We start from the raw sequence: 18,632 nt of genomic DNA, 5'->3' as shown, positions 1-18,632 counted from the left end.
CGCAGCGCGCAGGCTTAGTTGCCCTGCAGCGTATGGGATCTTTGTTTCCCCGACCAGGGATTGAACCCACATCCCCTGCATTGGGAGGCGGATTCTTAACCACTGGACCCCCAGGACGTCCTGTGTGGAGGTTTTGAGCCGAGGAGGGGCATAGGCTGGCTCGGTTTCTGGGGTGGGGGTCAGTTGGCCAGGCCCTGACATGACCGTGTTCCCTGTGCCCTGCAGGTCAGCGCGGGAGCCCGGTGGCTGAGCCATGCCAGGCCCCAGGCGGCCGGCAGCAAGCCCAACGTCAGCACCCACATAGTCATGAACAGCCACAGACACAGTGGCTGCGAGGGACGGCCGCTAGGTGGCGGGCTGGGTGCCCCGGGCCGAGATCCTCTGGACCCCGAGGCCGGCCACCCCCCGCAGCCTCCAAATGGCCCAGGCATCCAGGTGGTGGTGGCCAAGAGTGAGCCGGCGCAGCCCTCGCCTGGCAGCCCCCGGGGGCAGCCCCAGGACCAGGAAGAGGAGGAAGATGAGGAAGAAGATGAGGCGGTCAGACAGAGGGGCTCAAGGAAGCCCCCCAGCGTTGGCCACCGCCTGGGCCACCGGCGGGCGCTCTTTGAGAAGCGGAAGCGCCTCAGTGACTATGCCCTAATCTTTGGCATGTTCGGCATCGTTGTCATGGTGACAGAGACGGAGCTGTCCTGGGGGGTCTACACCAAGGTAGGCATGGCCCTTCCCCCTGGCACCCTGGGGAGGCCCCGCTGGTCCCACTTGGCTCCCCGAGACCCCCTTGGGCCTGGGGTCTGGGACCACATCGGCCCTAGGAGAGGGGGGCGGGGGACGCTGAGGGGACCCTGGAGGTGGGAAGGTGGGGGGCACCCAGGGCCTCCTGTTATTTCCACCCCCTGGGGGCATCAGGAAGGCCTCAGGTGGGGCCTGAAGTCTCCAGCCCCTTCCCTGCATCTTGCACCATGGGGCTGCGCTTTCGCTGAAGGTGGGAAGGGGGCTGCTTCCTGGTCAGGCCCGGAGGAGACAGGGAAGCACCAGAGAAGAGCTGCTTTGAGGAGCAGGGAAGGAACTTTGCTCCTTTTGAGGGCCAGCTGGGCCAGGTTATGAGCCTGGTTGTGGGTCCCCAGGTGGATACCAGGATGGAGGGAGATGAGAGCCAAGTCAGCCTGTAAACTGTGGAGTGCTGCGTCTGCTCCAGGCCTGGTTTTATAAACTATGAAGTGCTGTGCCCATGTGAGGCCTGGCCTTATAAACTGAAGTGCCACCTTGCTGTGCGCCCAAGCCTAAGGAGTAAGGACCGGAGCTTCATTTCCCGAGCGAAGTGACCAGGTCGGGGGGTCGGGAGGGCTGCCCACTCCACAGTGTCTGTCCTGCCCTCTGCTCTCTCTTTGCCCAGGAATCCCTGTACTCATTTGCACTCAAATGCCTCATCAGCCTCTCCACGGTCATCCTGCTGGGCCTGGTCATCCTCTACCATGCCCGAGAGATCCAGGTCAGTGCTCAGTGGGCTTAGGACAGCTCCCCTCTCTGTATCCCAGAGCCCCCCACACCAGCCACCTTCATGTGTGCATGTTCAGTTGTGTCCAACTCTTTGTGACCCTTTGGGCTGTAGCCTGCCAGGCTCCTCTGTCCATGGGATTCTCCAGGCAAGAATACTGGAGTGGGTTGCCATTTCCTCCTCCAGGGTATCTTCCCGACCCAGGGATTGAACCTGCGTCTCTTGCATCTCCTGCATTGGCATGCGGGTTCTTTACCACTAGCGCCAGCTGGGAAGCCCCCAGGACCTGGGAACCCTCTAAAACATAGAAGGATCAATAGCGACTTTATAGAAGGGGGGGGGAGACGATCTCCATGGAAACACACTGTTTAGATCACTCTAAATTTCCTGGAATGCCTATCATAATTTTAATTTTCATCGATAATTTGGTAAAGAAGACGAAACAGTGAGAGAGCAGGCAATGGGCTGGGGTTCTGAGGTGCATGTGGATTGTTTTTGCAGCCCTGGGGTCTTCTGAGGTTTTGTAGCCACGGAGTCCAGTGTCTGTGGCACCAGGCTCCTTCTCCTAGTCCACTGGACCTGTCTTTGAAAGATTTCTCATGTGCCAGGGATTCTCCTATTTCAGGGGTTGATCAAAAGCTGATCAGGTCCCTGGAGAGCCAAGTTCAGGGCTTGTAAGGCAGGTGTTACCACAACAGGCCAGCACCAGGGCCTGGGGACACCAAAGGGGGTCAGATCTGGCTTCTGACTCTGGCCTTTGATGACCCCTGACCTCAAGGAGCCACAGCCTGGCAGGACGTGGGTGTAGGAAAATCCTACCTAGGTTGTACTGTATGCAGACCTGTCAATGGACACCCAGAGTCTGGTACACGGGAGGGGTCCTCAGTCTGGCTAGGGGTTGGAGTAGGAGGATGGTGACCCTTGAAGTAAAGGAAGCAATTCTAAAGGGACAGCTGGGAACAGCAGTCTGGCAGTTCCTCGACCAGTTAAACATGGAGTTACCATATGACCCAGCAATTCCACCCCAAGTTACACACTTGGAGAAACAACTACATCCACATAAAAACGTGTACCCACGTGTTCAGAGCAGCATTATTCACAATTGCCTAAAGGTGGAAACCCCCCAAATGTCCGTTGACTGATGTATGGATAAACAAATGGTGGTCCATCCATACAATGGCGTACTATTCAGCGAAACAGAAAAGAAGGAAGCGCTGTATGTTTGCACACCACAGCCGAGTGTCTTACACAGCAGAAGTATATTTTCTCGTGGGGCTTCCCTGATGGCTTAGACAGTAAAGAATCCGCCTGCAATGCAGGAGACCTGGGTTCAATCCCTGGGTTGGGAAGATCCCCTGGAGAAGGAAATGGCAACTGACTCCAGTATGCTTGCCTGGGAAATCCCATGGACAGAGGAGTCTGGCGGGCTACAGTCCACGGGGTCATAAAGAGTCAGACATGACTGAGTGACTGACACACATGTGTATTCTCTCACATCTCTGGAGGTTGGAAGGCCAAGGTCAGGTGCTCGCAGGGTTGGTTTCTCCTGAGGCTCTCTCCTTGACTTGCAGGCAGCTGCCTTCTCATTGTGACCTTACTTGGCCTTTGCTCTATTCACACATACTCCTCTATGCACATATACCCCTGTATATACCCTTCTTATAAGGACACCAGTCCTATAGGATGGGGGCCCAACCCCTATGACCTCATTTAATCTTAATTATATTTTTAAAGGCCCTATTTCCAAATACAGATGTATTGGGGGCTAGGGCCTTAGCAGTTGAATATTGAGTGGACAAAGTTCAGTCCATAACTCTCCACCCTCTGGCCTACCTCCCAAATCCATGTCCTTCTCCCATGCAAAATGCATCAATCCCAGCAGCCCCCGAAGTCTTAACTCATTCCAGCATCAACTCAAAGTCCAAAATCCCCTTTAAATATCATCTAGGGGCTTCCCCAGTGGTCCAGTGGTTAAGAATCCACACTTGTACTTCAGGGGCCCAGGTTCGATCCCAGGTCAGGGAAGTAAGATCCCATGTACTGTGCCGTGCGGCCAAAGGAAAAAAGAAAGAAAGATTATGTTTACAGGTGTGTGTTGTGTTACTAGGTTGTGTCTGACTCTTTGCAACCCCATGGACTGTATAGCCCGCCAGGATCCTCTGTCCATGGGATTATCCCAGCAAGAATACTGGAGTGGGTTGCAGTTTCCTACTCCAGGGGATCTTCCCGACCCAGGAATCAAACTCGCGTCTCTTGCATCTCCTAGATTGGCAGGCTAAGTATCATCTAAAACAGACATGGGTGAGACTTGAGGTACAATTCCTCTGGAGACAAAATGTTCCTCCAGCTGTGAATCAGATAAGTTGTGTGCTTCCAAAGTACGGTGGTGGGCCTAGCATAGGATAGACATTCCCATCCCCGAAGCCGAAAAATGTGCAAGGGGAGGAGTGACAGGTCCTAAATTTGCCTCAGACCTGCCCAGGCAAATTCCATTGGGTGTGAAGGTTGGAGAATGATGCTCACTGGCTCAGCGCCCCACCTTCCAGGCCTCCTGAGGCGGCAGCATTGCCTCCTTGACCTAGCCGGTGGCCTTTTGTGACTGCCTTCTTTTACTCAGCATGATGTCTTCACGGAGTAGCATGCCCGTGCTGCACTCCTCTTCATGGCTGGGACACGTTCCACGTGTGGAAGGACCACACTCTGTTTCTCTCTGCATCCCTGGATGGACATTGGGTAGTTTCTTCGTTGGGCGCCTGTGAACAGTGCTACTGTCATTTCACGCACACAGGATGTGTTTGAACAACTGTTCTCATCTCTCTCGCCCATTTACCTAGGAATGGGAGGGCTGGGTCATTGGTAACTCTGTGTTTGGCTTTTGGGGGAACACCTGTGCCCTGTTTAGCTTGACTTGTGGCCGACCCTGAGCACTAGGGGGTTTTGCCTGTGAGGCCATGTTTGTTGTAAAAGCGGATGCGGTTTGGGGCTGGGATCTCCCTCCGTGGCCTGGGCACGTGTCCAGCACCCACTGCGTCCTGCCCGCCTGATCTCCGCAGCTGTTCATGGTGGACAATGGGGCGGACGACTGGCGCATCGCCATGACGTGCGAGCGCGTGTTCCTCATCTCCCTGGAGCTGGCGGTGTGCGCCATCCACCCGGTGCCCGGCCACTACCGCTTCACGTGGACGGCACGGCTGGCCTTCACGTACGCGCCGTCGGCGGCCGAGGCCGACGTGGATGTGCTGCTGTCGGTGCCCATGTTCCTGCGTCTCTACCTGCTGGGCCGCGTCATGCTACTGCACAGTAAGATCTTCACGGACGCCTCCAGCCGCAGCATCGGAGCCCTCAACAAGATCACCTTCAACACCCGCTTCGTCATGAAGACGCTCATGACCATCTGCCCGGGCACTGTGCTCCTGGTCTTCAGCATCTCCTCCTGGATCATCGCTGCCTGGACCGTGCGGGTCTGCGAGAGGTGCGCCCCTGACCCCCTGGGCCCTGACCCCCCCTGACCCTCAGGCCCACCCACGATCTTAGTGACCCCAGGGCTCCCCCAGCCGCCACTCTGACCCTGCTGAACCCCGTACCCACCCATGGCTCCATCCCCGTGACCCCTGATCATGCTGACCCCTCCCCCCGGTTCCTGGCCTCAGCGACTGTCTCTCACATGCATCTTCCTCATCCCTGGGACTCCAGCCCTGTGTCCCCAGCCACCCCTAGCTCCTACCCTGACCCCCACCCCTCCAGGACCCTATCCCTCTTCCCGCTTCCCCTCCCTCCAGGGGCCCCTCCACTGGCCCCGTCTCTGGCCCAGGGTGGTGGAGGCAGCAGGAACAGGGGCCCCCTCCATCCACCTGCGTCCCCCACAATTTAACCTGCTCTCCTTCTCCCCTCTGCCCACCCTGCCGGACTGTAGGGAAAACATGTGAGTCCTACCCTCAGCCGAGCTATGTGTGCAAAGCTGCCAGCTGTCCTGCCCGCCAGGAATTTAAGATCAGCTGCCACCGGGGGAGGGGGCGGGAAGGGGAGGCTGGTGTCCGGGACCCGCCCAGAGCCCACGGGCCGTGGGGAGAGCTTGTCCCAGTGCCACCAGCCAGGTGGGTCTGGGTCACTCTCAGGCCTGGTGCTCTGGGCATCCCTAGGGTCCTTGCCACCAAGGAGGGGGCAGCAGAAGGGAGCAGAGGGAAGAAGAGTTTAGCTCTGGTGCCTGGTTGAGGCAGCTGGCCCCAGGGGGCAGGGACAGCTCCTTCAGTGGGTCTGGGATGAACAAGCACAGTCCCAGCTTTTCAGACCCCCATACGGGGGTTTGTTCTGAACGGCCTTGGACGGTGCAGGGCCATCCAGCCAACTTACAGATGAGAACAGTGAGGCTCTGAGGAGCTAAAGGGACACCCTGAGGGCCCAATGCCTGCTTCCCTCCCCCGGGGCTTCATGGAGAGGGAACGGTCCCCCTGGATCTCTCAGGGCAGGGAAATGCCTTGTCTGGGAGGGGGTCTCTCTTGCCTCTTGATGAGCTGGGTAGGGGCTGTAATGGGTGGTGCTGGCCACTGGGCTTCCTGGGAGGTCCCTGGGCCGGACCTGTCCCCAGAACCCCAATCCTCACCCCTTCAGTTGTCCCCTCCCCGACCCCGCCTCTGCCTGATGAGGGGCTCCTGGCAGAGAGGGCCCAGCTCTTCCCGTCCCCAAGGCTGAGGGTCACATGAGGGCTCCTTATTCCCGTGATGTGCCTGCGTGCCAGCTCCCACAGACCCGAGGGCTGGGCGCTGGGGAGTGGGAGAGGGTACAGGCATGGCTGAGGTCCAAGCTGGGTCACTGCAGGGGCGCCTGGTGAGGGCGGGGCAGCCAATCCTAAATTCTGAGCCCTGAGACCCCGCTTGACGCCCCCTCGCCCGCCTCGCTCACCCCCGTGGCTCTGTCCCACCCCACCTCCCGCATGCCCCCCACTCCCTGTTCCGGGGTGACCCGGTAGCCCCCACCAGAGCTCCAGCCGGGCCTGGAGCCTCCGTGCCCATGGCCGACGGCTGATAGGTTCCCGGCTCCTCCTGCCTCCTGGGTGTGGGGTGCTGGTCTCTGGAGAAGTGGAAGCTGGCACAGCTTCAGGCTCAGGTGCCACAGTGAAAGACGAGGCTCTGTCCCTGGCGCCCCTCACCCAGCAGGCAGCCTGGAAGCCCAGGCTGAACAGAAAGGCCTCCATCCCTCCTTCCCACCTTTTGGGTTTCCATCTCCTCCTTGTCTTTTTAAATTTATTTTGGTCACACCCCATGGCATGTGGGATCTTAGTTCCCTGAACAGGGATTGAACCGGTGTGCCATGCATTGGAAGCTCAGAGTCCTAACCACTGGACCTCCAGGGAAGTCTCCATCTCCTCCTTATCTTGAGCCCCTGACCCCAGCCCCCTCTGCCTGGAACAGCCCTCCCCAGCAGCTCCCCCGCCCAGCCTCTGTGGCCCAAAAGGAGAGGGGTCATCTGGGAAGGGCTTCCTGACCTCCCTGAGCTGAAGGGGTTTTGCAGGCAGGGGACTGGGCTGGAACAAAGCTTTGAACCACCCCCAGATCCAGAGCACCAGTCCCTCAGCCTCTGTGGTCAGCCTGGGCTGACCATAGATAGCACCAGTTCGTAGCCTGTGCAGCCAGGGTCTCGGGCTTGGCTTTGACTGGGAAAAACCATGTCCCTTTGCAAGGCCTTGGAATCTGTCCTCTTGAATAACAAAAGTTGAGTCCCAGGTCTCTCCCCAGAGCTAAACATGCTGCCGCCTTTCCCTCCTAACACCAGAAGATTCTCAGGCCTGAAGCTGGAGCAATTGCCCTCCACGTGTTGACTATCCTAGGACTCCCATCCCAGGGCTTGCTCCTCCAGGCTTCTGTCCCCCTGTGGAGTCCTCCTCCCTCCTCAGGGCTTTGCTGATTAGGGAAGTTCTTCCTGGTGTCTGACTTGAATCCTTGCCTCTACTTCCTGCCGCTTCTGGTGCCCATGGCCACCCGTGTTTGCATCTGTCTGTGTGTCTGTCTTTGGGAGGGGGATCGTGTGCTTATGCGTGGACACATGTGGACGCTCCCTCACCTGGACCCCTTACTGCCCCATAACGAGCAGCTTGGCGGTCAGGGGAATGGAGGGTGTTGGAAGGGATGCTGGGAGGAGGGTATGGGTGCCCTCTGCCCTGTGGTATCCTCAGGAGGACCATGGGGCTGTCCGGGGTACTAACCATCGCCCCACACTGCCCTACAGCAACGCTTTGGACACTTTGAGCCTCCAGCGTGGTCAGCTTCCTGCAGTCAAGGCCCCCGTGCAGCCAGGTGGACCCAGGGCCCTGCCTTCCTGGCACGGCCCCTGGGGCTGTGATGAAGGCAGAGGGACCAGTGTGCGCTGACTAGGCTCTCCCTGGCTCCTCTTCAGGTACCACGACAAGCAGGAAGTGACCAGCAACTTCCTGGGGGCCATGTGGCTCATCTCCATCACCTTCCTCTCCATCGGCTACGGCGACATGGTGCCCCACACCTACTGCGGGAAGGGCGTGTGCCTGCTCACCGGCATCATGGTAAGGGTGAGGGCCCCTGCATGTCCCCACTGACGGGAGCTCACCCCATTTCGAGCTGGGCCTGCTCTGAGTTCCTCCCTGTGTCAGCCCTCCATTGCCCCCTTCCCTCTGGTGCGACATGAAATCCACCCCTTTAGGCTTCCAGGGGACATCTCTTCTGGCTCCTTCCAGCCTGAGTCATACAGCGTCTTCTGTGCCCGCCAGGCCAGATGCTGTGGTCCACTCTGAACCAAGAGTCACCATTACCCCTTTATGCCCCACAGGCACTTAACTCACGGTCCTTGGATCCAGGACCAGGGGCTTGATACTTCTGTGCCTTGGTTTCCCTGGCTGTAACCAGTGCCCACTCCCTCTGCTTCTTGCAAGGACTCAGTCCCTTCATTATTGTGAAGTGCCTAAAGCCATGAGTGCCTCAGATACCCAGTCAATACCCGCTGACCCTGCCGTCACAACCCAGTTCCCCATCCTTGCCTAACACTCAGGGTGTGCTGAGCATCCCTCTGAGCCCCTCGGGTGTGAAGTTTATCTCATGTGACTCTGTGGGCCCAGGCAGCACCCCGTCTTCCCTAAAGTCTTCCTAAGTCCGTCTGCTTGTGTGGGCAACCTTTGACGTCTGGTGCCTTGTTGTCTTCACCATGATTCGATCATTAGGTTCCCTGCCCATCCCTTCCTTCTGGAACCTTCTTCCTCTCCAAGCTCCTTTGATCTCCATCAGTGCTTTTCCATGTTTTGAATTATGACTTATTTGACATATGGTCGGGCACACCTATCCCTAGCCCCCAGTTAACATGTTCATTTTGATGGCAGAACTTGGCCTCTGTGTACTGATTTCAAGTCAAATCTTGAAGATAGAGTTTGGGGTGAGATATAAAAGAATAGCTTTATTGCTTTGCCAGACAAAAGGTGACCCAGCAGGCTTGTGCCCCTCAAAACTGTGTGTCCCAAGCTGGGAGGATTTGGTGAAGGGTTTCATGGCAATGGCTCCAGGGTGGAGTTTTCCCTGGTGGTTCAGGCGATGAAGAATCTGCCTGCAATGTGGGAGACCCGGGTTTAATCCCTGGGTTGGGAAGATCCCCTGGAGAAGAGAATGGCTACCCACTCCAGTATTCTTGCCTAGAGAACTCCATGGACAGAGGAGCCTGGTGGGCTACAGTCCACGGGGTCGCAATGAGTCGGACACAACTTAGCAACTGAACAACAACAAATTTAATTTGCTGGGGGTGGGGTGCTGGAGTAGATTGTGAAATAACGTAAAGAAACATGCATAATGCCTTTTAACTAAGAGAGGGCTGGGTCAGCTTAGCCTGTAGAAGCAAGGACCCAGTGGGGGCCAGAGGAGGATGTGTACCCCCAGCTTGTGTCCAAAAAGAAAGAGACAAGGGGCAAAGAGGGGAGAGCGCCGTGGGCCTGGGGAGATGGTGACAGCCTGAGACAGTCAACGTGCAGTGAAGGGGGCTGAGTGGACCCAATGGAAACACAGCCCCTCCTCCTGCGGGAGGAAAGAAAACCACGGTGGGGATGATGACGGACTTTTGTACGGACAAATGCATTTCTCTACAAAGGAAAATAAGTGGCCTGGGGAGACCATGGGGGGAATTAGGTTGGCTTCCTTTGGCTTGTTTGTGTTAATTTTTTCACAAATTGAAATTGAGCAGGACCCTGTGGGCACAGAAACCTTTCAGACAGTTGCTGATCAGGGGAGGGGATACAGCCCTCAGGAGAGGAGCAGCCCGGAAACCACAGTGCCGCCTTGGGACAGGGTCCTGGCTCTGCCTTAGGATACACTTCATAGTATCTTTGAGCTCTTCTACAGAACTAAAACCTCCAACCAATGGAAGATGATGAAATACTTGGTGAAGCAGTCTTCATTCCAGAGAGAAGGTCAGTTTGATAACCACAAGAACCACAGAAGCTCATCCAGAGACCACCTGAGGCCAGGTTAAAGGAATGCACACACTCTTGAGCCTTATCAGCAGCTCCCCCCCCCCCCCCCGGAACCACTGCTATGAAGAAAAGTGAAAATGTCAGTCTCTCAGTCTTGTCCAACTCTTTGTGACCCCCTGGACGGTAGCCTGCCAGGCTCCTCTGTCCATAGAGTTCTCCAGACAAGAATACTGGAGTGGGTAGCCATTCCCTTCTCTAGGGGATCTTCCTGATGCAGGGATCAAACCCGCATCTCCTGCATTGGCAGGCAAGTTCTTTACTACTGAGCCACCAGGGGAGAACTCAAATTAACTTTACAAATAAAAAAACCAAAGTATTCAGATAAGATGACTTTAAACCCAGAAAACCCACAGTGAAACAGAAGAGCCATGTTCTCTCCACTGGGATGAGCCTCCTTCCAGAAAATCAGTTTGGTATTTAGCCTGCAGCTCACTCCTGGCCCTCGCCTCCAGCAAATGCAGGAGTGTTTATACCCAGAGATATTTCTTGCTCTTCTGTTACCACATAGCCAGGGGTCACATGAAGCCACACCTTGGTCTTTCAAGCCACTTTCTGTTTCTTATTCTCCTGTTACTGTCTCCTCTTCCATCCTTGTCTAAGTGTGTCTCCTCCCTCACTGTTCCATGGCCCACCCCCTTCCAATATGTTATAAAGCACACATTTGCTCATCCTTGAACTTCAAGGCATCCCAGCATGGCCTCCTCTAAACTCAGAGTCTTTTGCTGGATGTGGCATCTGTGCTGTTGTGTGGCACATTGGCCATCAGCCCGTCTTTTTCCTGGCTGCATAGTATTCCACATGGAGGTTCCCAATATGTTCTTTGCCCCAGTTGACAGGGATTTTTGTTTTTAAATTTTTATTGAAGTATAGTTGATTTAGAGTGTTGTGCCAATCTCTGCTTATAGAAAATGACCCAGTTATACACATAAAACATCCTTTTTATGACATATTCTTTTCCATTGTGGTTTATCACAGGATACCGAATATAGTCTCCTGTGCTATATTTGTAGGGCCTTGTTGTTTATCCACTGTATATATAATAGTTTATATTTGCTAACGCCACACTTCCACTCCCTCCCTTCCACTTCCCTCTCCCAGCTGACAGGCACACGTTTGTTCTCTGTGTCTGAGTCTGTTTCTGTTCTGTGGATGGGTGCATTGGTGCCACGTTTTAGATTCCATGTGTAAATCATACCATGTGGTATTTGTCTTTCTCTTTTTTACTTACTTCACTTAGTATGATAATATCTAGTTTCACCCATGTTGCTGCAAGAGGCCTTGTTTTATTCTTTTTTATAGCTGAGTAGTATTCCATTGTATGTATGTACTGCATCCTCTGTATTCTTTCATCTGTCAGTGGATATCTAGATGTTTCCATTTCTTAGCAATTGTGAATAGTGCTGCTTTGAATACAGGGGTGCATGTACCTTTGTGAATTGTAGTTTTGTCTGGGTATATATGCCCAGGAGTGGAATTGCTGGATTGTATGGTAATTCCATTTTCTGTTTTCTGAGGAACCTCCACACTGTTTTCCGTAGTGACTGAACCAATGTACATTCCCATCAACGGTGTAGGAGGGTTTCCTTTTTTTCCACACCCTTTCCAGTATTTGTTGTTTGTAGACCTTTTAATGGTGGTCATTCTGACAGGTGTGAGGAGGTACCTCATTATAGTTTTGATTTGCATTTCTCTCACAGTTGCCGATGATGAGCATCTTTTCATGTGCCTATTGGCCATCTGTATGTCTTCTCTGGAGAAATATCTATTAATGTGTTCTGCTCATTTTTCAACTGGGCTGGGTTTTGTTGTTGAATTGTATGAGCTGTCAGTGTATTTTGGAAATTAAGCCCTTGTCTGTTACATCATTTGCAAATATTTTCTCCCATTCCGTAAGTTGTCTTTTCTTTCTTTTTTTTTGTGTGTGTGGTTTCCTTTGCTGTGCAAAAGCGTGTAAGTTTGACTAGTTCCCATTTGTTTATTTTTATTTCTATTGCTTTGGGAGACTGACCTAAGAAAACATTGGTACGATTTATGTCAGAGAATGTTTTAGACAGGGCTTTTCCTGAACACAGACTCCTGAGTCCTCCCAAGACCCGTATCCTGGCCAGAAATGCATGGTGGGATCTCCTCAAGGGGTGACTTTGTGCCCACCCTTCCCCATAAATGTTTGCTTCCATCTATAAGAAAAACTAGCCACACCCCTGGTCCCCAGGGGCTGGGTTTGGGTCTCTTCCTTCCTTCCATTCTGTATGCAGCACCCACAGGAGGAAGCAGTGGGCAGGTGAGGTGCCAGAGAGAGCCTTGGTACAGTCAGGGAGCCACCTTCCGGCCCCTCAGCGGCCCCCCTAGCGGCCCTTGCCACCTCCTCACTGGCCACTCCTGGGCTGACGACAGCTGGATGTCCTGTGTTCCCAGGATCCCGATTCTCAGTGGCTGAATGCCCCCTTTCTCTCCCTCCTCCATCACTTTTCACTGCCTGGCAGCCTCGCCCTCCTCCTTGGGTCCTCCCTCCCGCCCTTCTGCCTCTCAAGTGGCCGCCAAGTGGACAAGCAAGTCCTCTCTGGCCTCCTTCCCTCACTGGGGGACTGGCTGCCATTCAGGACATACTGGGGAGGGTGGGTGCTAAGAGCAGGCGCCCCATCACAGGGGAGACAACCCCTCCTTTTACTTCCCTGCATCCTGGGACCTACACTTTGCCTCTTCTGTCCTGAAAACGCCCCACCATGGTCGGCTGACCTGATCTTCTTTCTCACCACCCTTTTGACCCTACCAGTTAGCTGCATTACCGGTCAGCAACATGTCAGCTGGGTCTCTGTCTCCACCATGTAGACCCCAAAGCCTGGATGGAAATTCTTCCCATCCTCCCACCTCCATGGGCATCAGCCCCAAATGCACATGTAGATTCTGCCTGCGTCTTGTCCTCTTTCTTATCTTTGAGCCTCACTTTTCCCCTCTGCCCAAGAGGGATAAGAGTGGTCCTGCCTCCCGGGGTTGTTGGGAATCAAACGGACTGATGTATGGCACAGACTCCCTGGACATTCAGTGGTGTTAAGCAAGGGGGGGTTTAGAGTCAGTGAACTCAGAAGATGAGATTTGCCAATGCTGCAGGTTTGGAGGAGGGGAATCAGGAAGGCGTCCTGCAGGAGGGAGGGGGTCCTACTTGCGACCCGTATGCAGTGGATTCTGACATGCCCGCTCACCTTCTCCATGCAGGGGGCTGGCTGCACGGCACTCGTGGTGGCCGTGGTGGCCCGGAAGCTGGAGCTCACCAAGGCGGAGAAACACGTGCACAACTTCATGATGGACACTCAGCTCACCAAGCGGGTACGGACCCCAGCCCCTCACGGCCATTTCTCCTCCTGGTCCTCCGGGCTGGCTCTCCCCACCGTACTTCTGCACGTGCGCCCCTGGGTCTCGCCCGGCTGCCTGTGTGTGCCCAGAGAGCCCTGAGCTGCGCCGCCGTGTGAACGCCTTTGAGCTGTGCAGAGTCGTGGCTGCGGCCACAGCTGTCCCCTTCACGCTCGGTCACAGCCCAGCCGCGGGCCGCTCAGCAAGAGGCAGGGGCGTCATCACCAGGCAGCCGGGTGCAGCTTATAAGCTCTATGACCTCAGCAGGTGGGTCTCTCTGTGCCTGTTTCCTCACATATAAAGTGAGAGAGATCCCACCATGTGGAGATTCACCCAGTTAATATTAGCAAGATGCATAGAAAGGGTCTGGCCTGTGGTGAGTGATGTTTGTCAGGCACGCGTGCATGCCCACACACAGAGTGCAGATGAGGCTGGCTAAACATGGCCCTGCCTTACAGTCCCAGGACCCCAGAGGGACACTTCCGTTCCAGTTTCTGGGAGTTTCTGGAAGCTTCCAGAAGTTTCCAGAGCCTTCCATAGTTTTGTGCCTACTCGGGGCTTCCCAGGTGGCTCATTGGTAAAGAAACCACCTGTCCATGCAGTAGATGTAGGTTTGATCCCTGGGCCGGGAAGATCCCCTGGAGGAGGAAATGGCAACCCACTCCAATATTCTTGCCTGAAAAATCCCATGGACAGAGGAGCCTGGCGGGCTAGAGTCTGTGGGGTCACAGAGAGCCGGACACAGCTGAGTAGCTGAGCAGCAGCAGCAGCAGCAAGGAAATGTTCTTTCTCTGGCCTCAGGTAAAAAACGCCGCTGCTAACGTTCTCAGGGAGACGTGGCTCATCTACAAACACACCAGGCTGGTGAAAAAGCCAGACCAGGCCCGGGTTCGGAAACACCAGCGTAAGTTCCTCCAAGCCATCCATCAGTAAGTCCAGCACCTTTCCCACTCGCGTTTCTGTGTCCACCGGGCACAGAGGCAGCCCTGGCTCGCGGGGAGGAGGCTGCAGACTAGGCCAGACAGCTCACCATGGCCACAGACATCATGACCATTCCCCTTCCGGGCGGTCAGTTGGTTGGGGCCTACAGCTTCTGTGCTGGGTGGGATAGTGGGACCAGCACTTTTCCAGGACAGTCACCTCTGATAAATCATGCAGACCACCCAACATAAGTGGTAGGAAGCATATTTTCTTCTCTGGAATAGCCAAAATGCCTTTCCCCTTGGGCACTAAAGCAATTTCCCCTTTTTGCTTTGCCTTCCAGGAAGCTCAGAATTAAATTTGTGGCCTGATTTGTATGATCATGTGGGGTAATCAGAGATCACTTAATTTTCTCTGTTCTCCCTTTTTCCTGAGAATTATTTAATCAAGTAGTTCTCATGTTGACTGCTCATTGCAGTCACCTAGGGAGTGCTTTTAAAATCCCATAGGCCATACCGAATGCCAATTACAGTAGAGTCTTGGATACAGCCTGAGCTCAAGTTTAAGTTCCTCAGGGGAATCCAATGCTCAGCCAGAGTTGGCAGACTTTTTCTGTAAAGGACCAGATATTAATTATCTCAGGCTTTGTGAGCCAGAATGTCTCTGTTACGACTACTCAGCTCTGCTGTTGTAGCAAAGGCAGCAAGGTGAATGGGTGTGACTATGCGCCAATAAAACTTTGTTTTCTAAAACAAACAGCTGCCCGGAATTTGGCCTATAAACCATAATATGCCAATCACTGTCCACAAGAAATATTATGTAAGTAACATACATAGTTTAAAATTTTCTAGTACCCACATTATAAAAAGGTGAAAAGAAACAAGTGAAATTAATTTTAATATATTTATTCAACCTAATATATAAAAATCATTATCAGTTACTAATATGTGATTAATATAGAAATCATTAATATTTTAGAAAGTCTTTGATACTAAATCTTTGCAGTCTGGTGGGTATTTTACACTTACAACCTGTTTTTATTCAGACAAGTCCCATTTCAATGTTCACTAGCTACATATAGGAGGTATGGGACAGTGCAGTCTAGAATTTAAACAGGTCCAAATTCTGTGGGATCCAGCACTCAACAATTAAATTAGAGTTGAGTCACATCATACCTGATTTAAAATTTTCAAGCATTTTAAGGCACTTCTCAGAATGAGCCTATGCATCCCCAGCTCTTACATTCTGGAAAACCTCATTCACAATTGGGCTTCCCTGGGAAAATCAGATGGATTCTTGCCCTAAGAACTCGTCAACCAGACTCAGGGGCTGATGAATCAGAGAGTGAGGCAAACAGTGTTAGGGTCCTGTATACAACAGGAAGGCAACCAAGTCAGCCATAAGGAACAGAGATGGGAAGCAACACTGCCAGCCCTCGTGTGAGCAGGAGAGCCAGACAGCTTGTTGTGGGGAGACTCCAGGTCATGGCTAGTGTGGGCAGCTACTGGGGCACCACAGCGTAGCAGAGTGTGGCCGTAGAAGACCAGACCATGAGTGAGGAAGCTCAGCTAGCTCACTTTAAGTCCTTAAATCCTGTTTACTCCTTTTGCCTCTTTTTAAAGAACAGCTTTATTAAAGTATAATCAACATACAGTCAAGTGCGGCTGTTGAGAGTGCACAGTTTGATCAGTATTAACATATGTGTACCCCCATGAAACTGTCCCCACGGTCAAGATAATGAACAGATTCATTGCCCTAGAAGTCTTCTTGAGCCCCGATCATCCTTGTCTTGTAACTAGAGACTTTAGTCCGTTAACATTTATTGTGTTTACTGTACCATCCTTGTTTTTTAGCTAGAGTTTAATCCATTGTGTTTACTGTTATGATTGAGTTAATTTCTCATGATCACAATCTCTACTTCACAAGACTGTGGGGAGGTCTAAATGGAGTGATATGCAAAAATACCTGGCATAGTTCATGGCACAGAGCAAGTTTTCAGTAACACATGGTACCCCCAACCTCTGCTTCCATAATCACCTACGAAGCAGGGGAAGAAATCAGTACCCCCACCTACTTGGCGTCACTGTGCCCAGGTGTTTGTCCTATTTACTCACAAGACCCTACAGCCCTCCTTGTTGACCCTTCAAAGGTTGTTTACTGACCACAGGGTCCCAGTCTGGTCTCTGCCACCTAACTGCGGGGCCTGAGCAAGTGACTATGCTACTTCAAGCTTCATTTTCTTATCTGTAACGTGGAAACAGTGGTGACATCCCTCTTCTCCAGGAATGGAGTGTGGATGAAAAACAATCGGGGTGACCAGATGACTTGCCTGTGCCTGCCTACCACACAGTATTTTCTGAAAATGGGAACTGGTGGTATTGTTGACATCCTCAATATGTTCACTTGAGGGCACCACAAGTGCCACAAGAATTTCCTCCACCAGCTGGTGTGCCAGGCATGGGGGGCACAGACATGTCTCTGCTCTGGACCTTGCTCTCAGGGATATCCCTGAGAGTTCTCTGGGAGAAGTGGGAGGGTAGGAATTGAGGACAGTTAGGTCAGTGGAGAAGGCACCTGCCCTGTGAGTTCCCTGTATTCTTTTGCTCTGGGGCAGGACTATGTCACTCACCTTTAGGTCCCCCTGCAACCCCCCCCCCCCCAAATAGTGGCCTTATAAGAACAGCTGATGAAATCAAGCACATTTGAACTAGGGCCTCAAAGATGGATGGGATTTGGGTAGGAAACCAAGAGGTGGGCATGCATACCAAGGAGTGTGCACAGTTTGGACAAGGGCGGGAGGTGGGAGCACAGTGCCCAGCAGATGAGAGGTGCCCCCAGCAGGTGTGAGGGAGCCATGGCATCTTCTTGAGCTGGAGAGTCCCCACGACGGGAGGGCGGTGTGAGCAGCCAGTGGAAAGGAAGACATGGTCTCAGGGGGGACAGACAGGACACCGCATACAGCGTACACGTACCACAAGCTGGGTGGTTTAAAACAGAATTTGTGATCGCACCACTCTGGAGGCCAGAAGTCCACAATCAAGGTGTTGGCAGGACCATTCTCCCTCTGAGGACATTAGGGGAAGATTTGTCATAGGTGTCTCTCCTAGCTGTTGGCAGCCCCAGGCATTCCTTGGCTCGTAGAAACATTGCTCTGATCCTCCATCTTCATATGTTCTCCCTGTGTCTTCACATCATTCTCCTTCCCTGTGTGTGTGTCCAAATTTCCCCCCTTTTATAAGGATACCAGTATACCAGTTATCTTAACCAGATTAAATCTGGAAAGACTCCATTTCCAAACAGTCACATTGTGAGGTGCTGGAGGTTAGGACTTCAGTATGTCTTTTGTGGGGACACCATTCAACCTGTAACAGGAAGGTTCCAGAGATGCCAAGAATGACTTCCCCAGGGCAGGCATGTCTGTGGCTCCGTTATCCTCTCCAGGGCACCCCCAGACTTCCAGTGTTGGGGTTGCTTGTATCTGCCTCTACTTCTCCAGACCGAGAAGTGGGTCCTCCCAGGGGTCCTGACAACACGCAGGATGGGTGGGACCCAAGGGTCCTCTCCAAGCGTCTGTCACATGTTAGATGTGCAGGGCTTGAGTTCGGACCAGTGAGGAGGAAAAAAAGAGTCCTGCCTGAAATGGTCTCCCTGGGCTGGCTTAGCTACAGAAGGGGCGGAGAGAAGGGGTGAGGACAAACCCCCACGGCCGCATAGGGAGCCATCCACAGGGCCAAGGTCTCAGAGGCTGAGCGGCAGGCAGTGCAGCCTCAAGTGCTGGTAGGAGGCTAGTAGGCGCTGGATTTGCTCGCTCTGAGCCTCGGTTTCCCCCTCAGGAAATGTGTGGGCACAGTTTTCTGGACTAAATGCCATCTCCAGGGCCGGGAGCTCGGTACAGGCTGGCATACAGCGCGGCTGCAGGGCTAAAGGCAGCTGCATTTGGTGGGAGGGCGCTGCTGGAGAGAGGAAGCAGAGAGCGGCTGCATCCCTGAGGGCTGGCACCACCCCCTCAGAGGCTGGACCTCTCCCAAGAGCAAGGGCGGTTGCCCCTCTGCTGTCTAGGGCCCCCAGTCTGGCCCTGGGGTGCCGCCCATGGGAGGTGGGCCGGGTTGGGTAGGGGCCGCCCAGCTGTGCTGAGATTAAAATTGCCTTGTGGTTTCTCTCTGCTCCGCCGGGTCCCACCAGAGCGCAGAAGTAAGTCTCTTCCCTGGGGGTTGGTGCATGTGTGCTGAACCATCCCCCAGGCCCTGCTGCCCCCTGCATGCCAGGAAGGGATGGGCTGCAAGGGGACCTCCAGCTTGCCCCTCATCCCCCGACTGCACACCCCACAAGGTGACTCTGGGTGGGGTGAGTTGCATGGAAGACCCCTGACCCCACTGCAGCCTCTGCACAACC

The 18,632-nt window shown here is 53.8% G+C and overlaps 1 protein-coding gene across 1 annotated transcript in view; it reads left to right on the top strand.

The window, feature by feature from the left end:
* The window catches only part of KCNN1 (potassium calcium-activated channel subfamily N member 1), a 28,923-nt gene that overhangs the window by 6,307 nt on the left and 3,984 nt on the right, over positions 1-18,632 (top strand). Inside the window, exons 2-7 of the mRNA XM_061149171.1 lie at positions 226-708; positions 1,394-1,489; positions 4,549-4,967; positions 7,886-8,027; positions 13,185-13,295; positions 14,121-14,248. Coding sequence (XP_061005154.1) covers positions 307-708; positions 1,394-1,489; positions 4,549-4,967; positions 7,886-8,027; positions 13,185-13,295; positions 14,121-14,248 — 1,298 coding nt within the window. The 5' untranslated portion in view covers positions 226-306. The remainder of the gene's footprint in view (positions 1-225; positions 709-1,393; positions 1,490-4,548; positions 4,968-7,885; positions 8,028-13,184; positions 13,296-14,120; positions 14,249-18,632) is intronic.

This window comes from Dama dama, chromosome 9, assembly GCF_033118175.1.
Source record: "Dama dama isolate Ldn47 chromosome 9, ASM3311817v1, whole genome shotgun sequence".
NCBI lineage: Eukaryota > Metazoa > Chordata > Mammalia > Artiodactyla > Cervidae > Dama > Dama dama.
The sequence above is the reverse complement of the archived record's forward strand: the minus strand, read 5'-3'. Positions and strand labels throughout refer to the sequence as shown.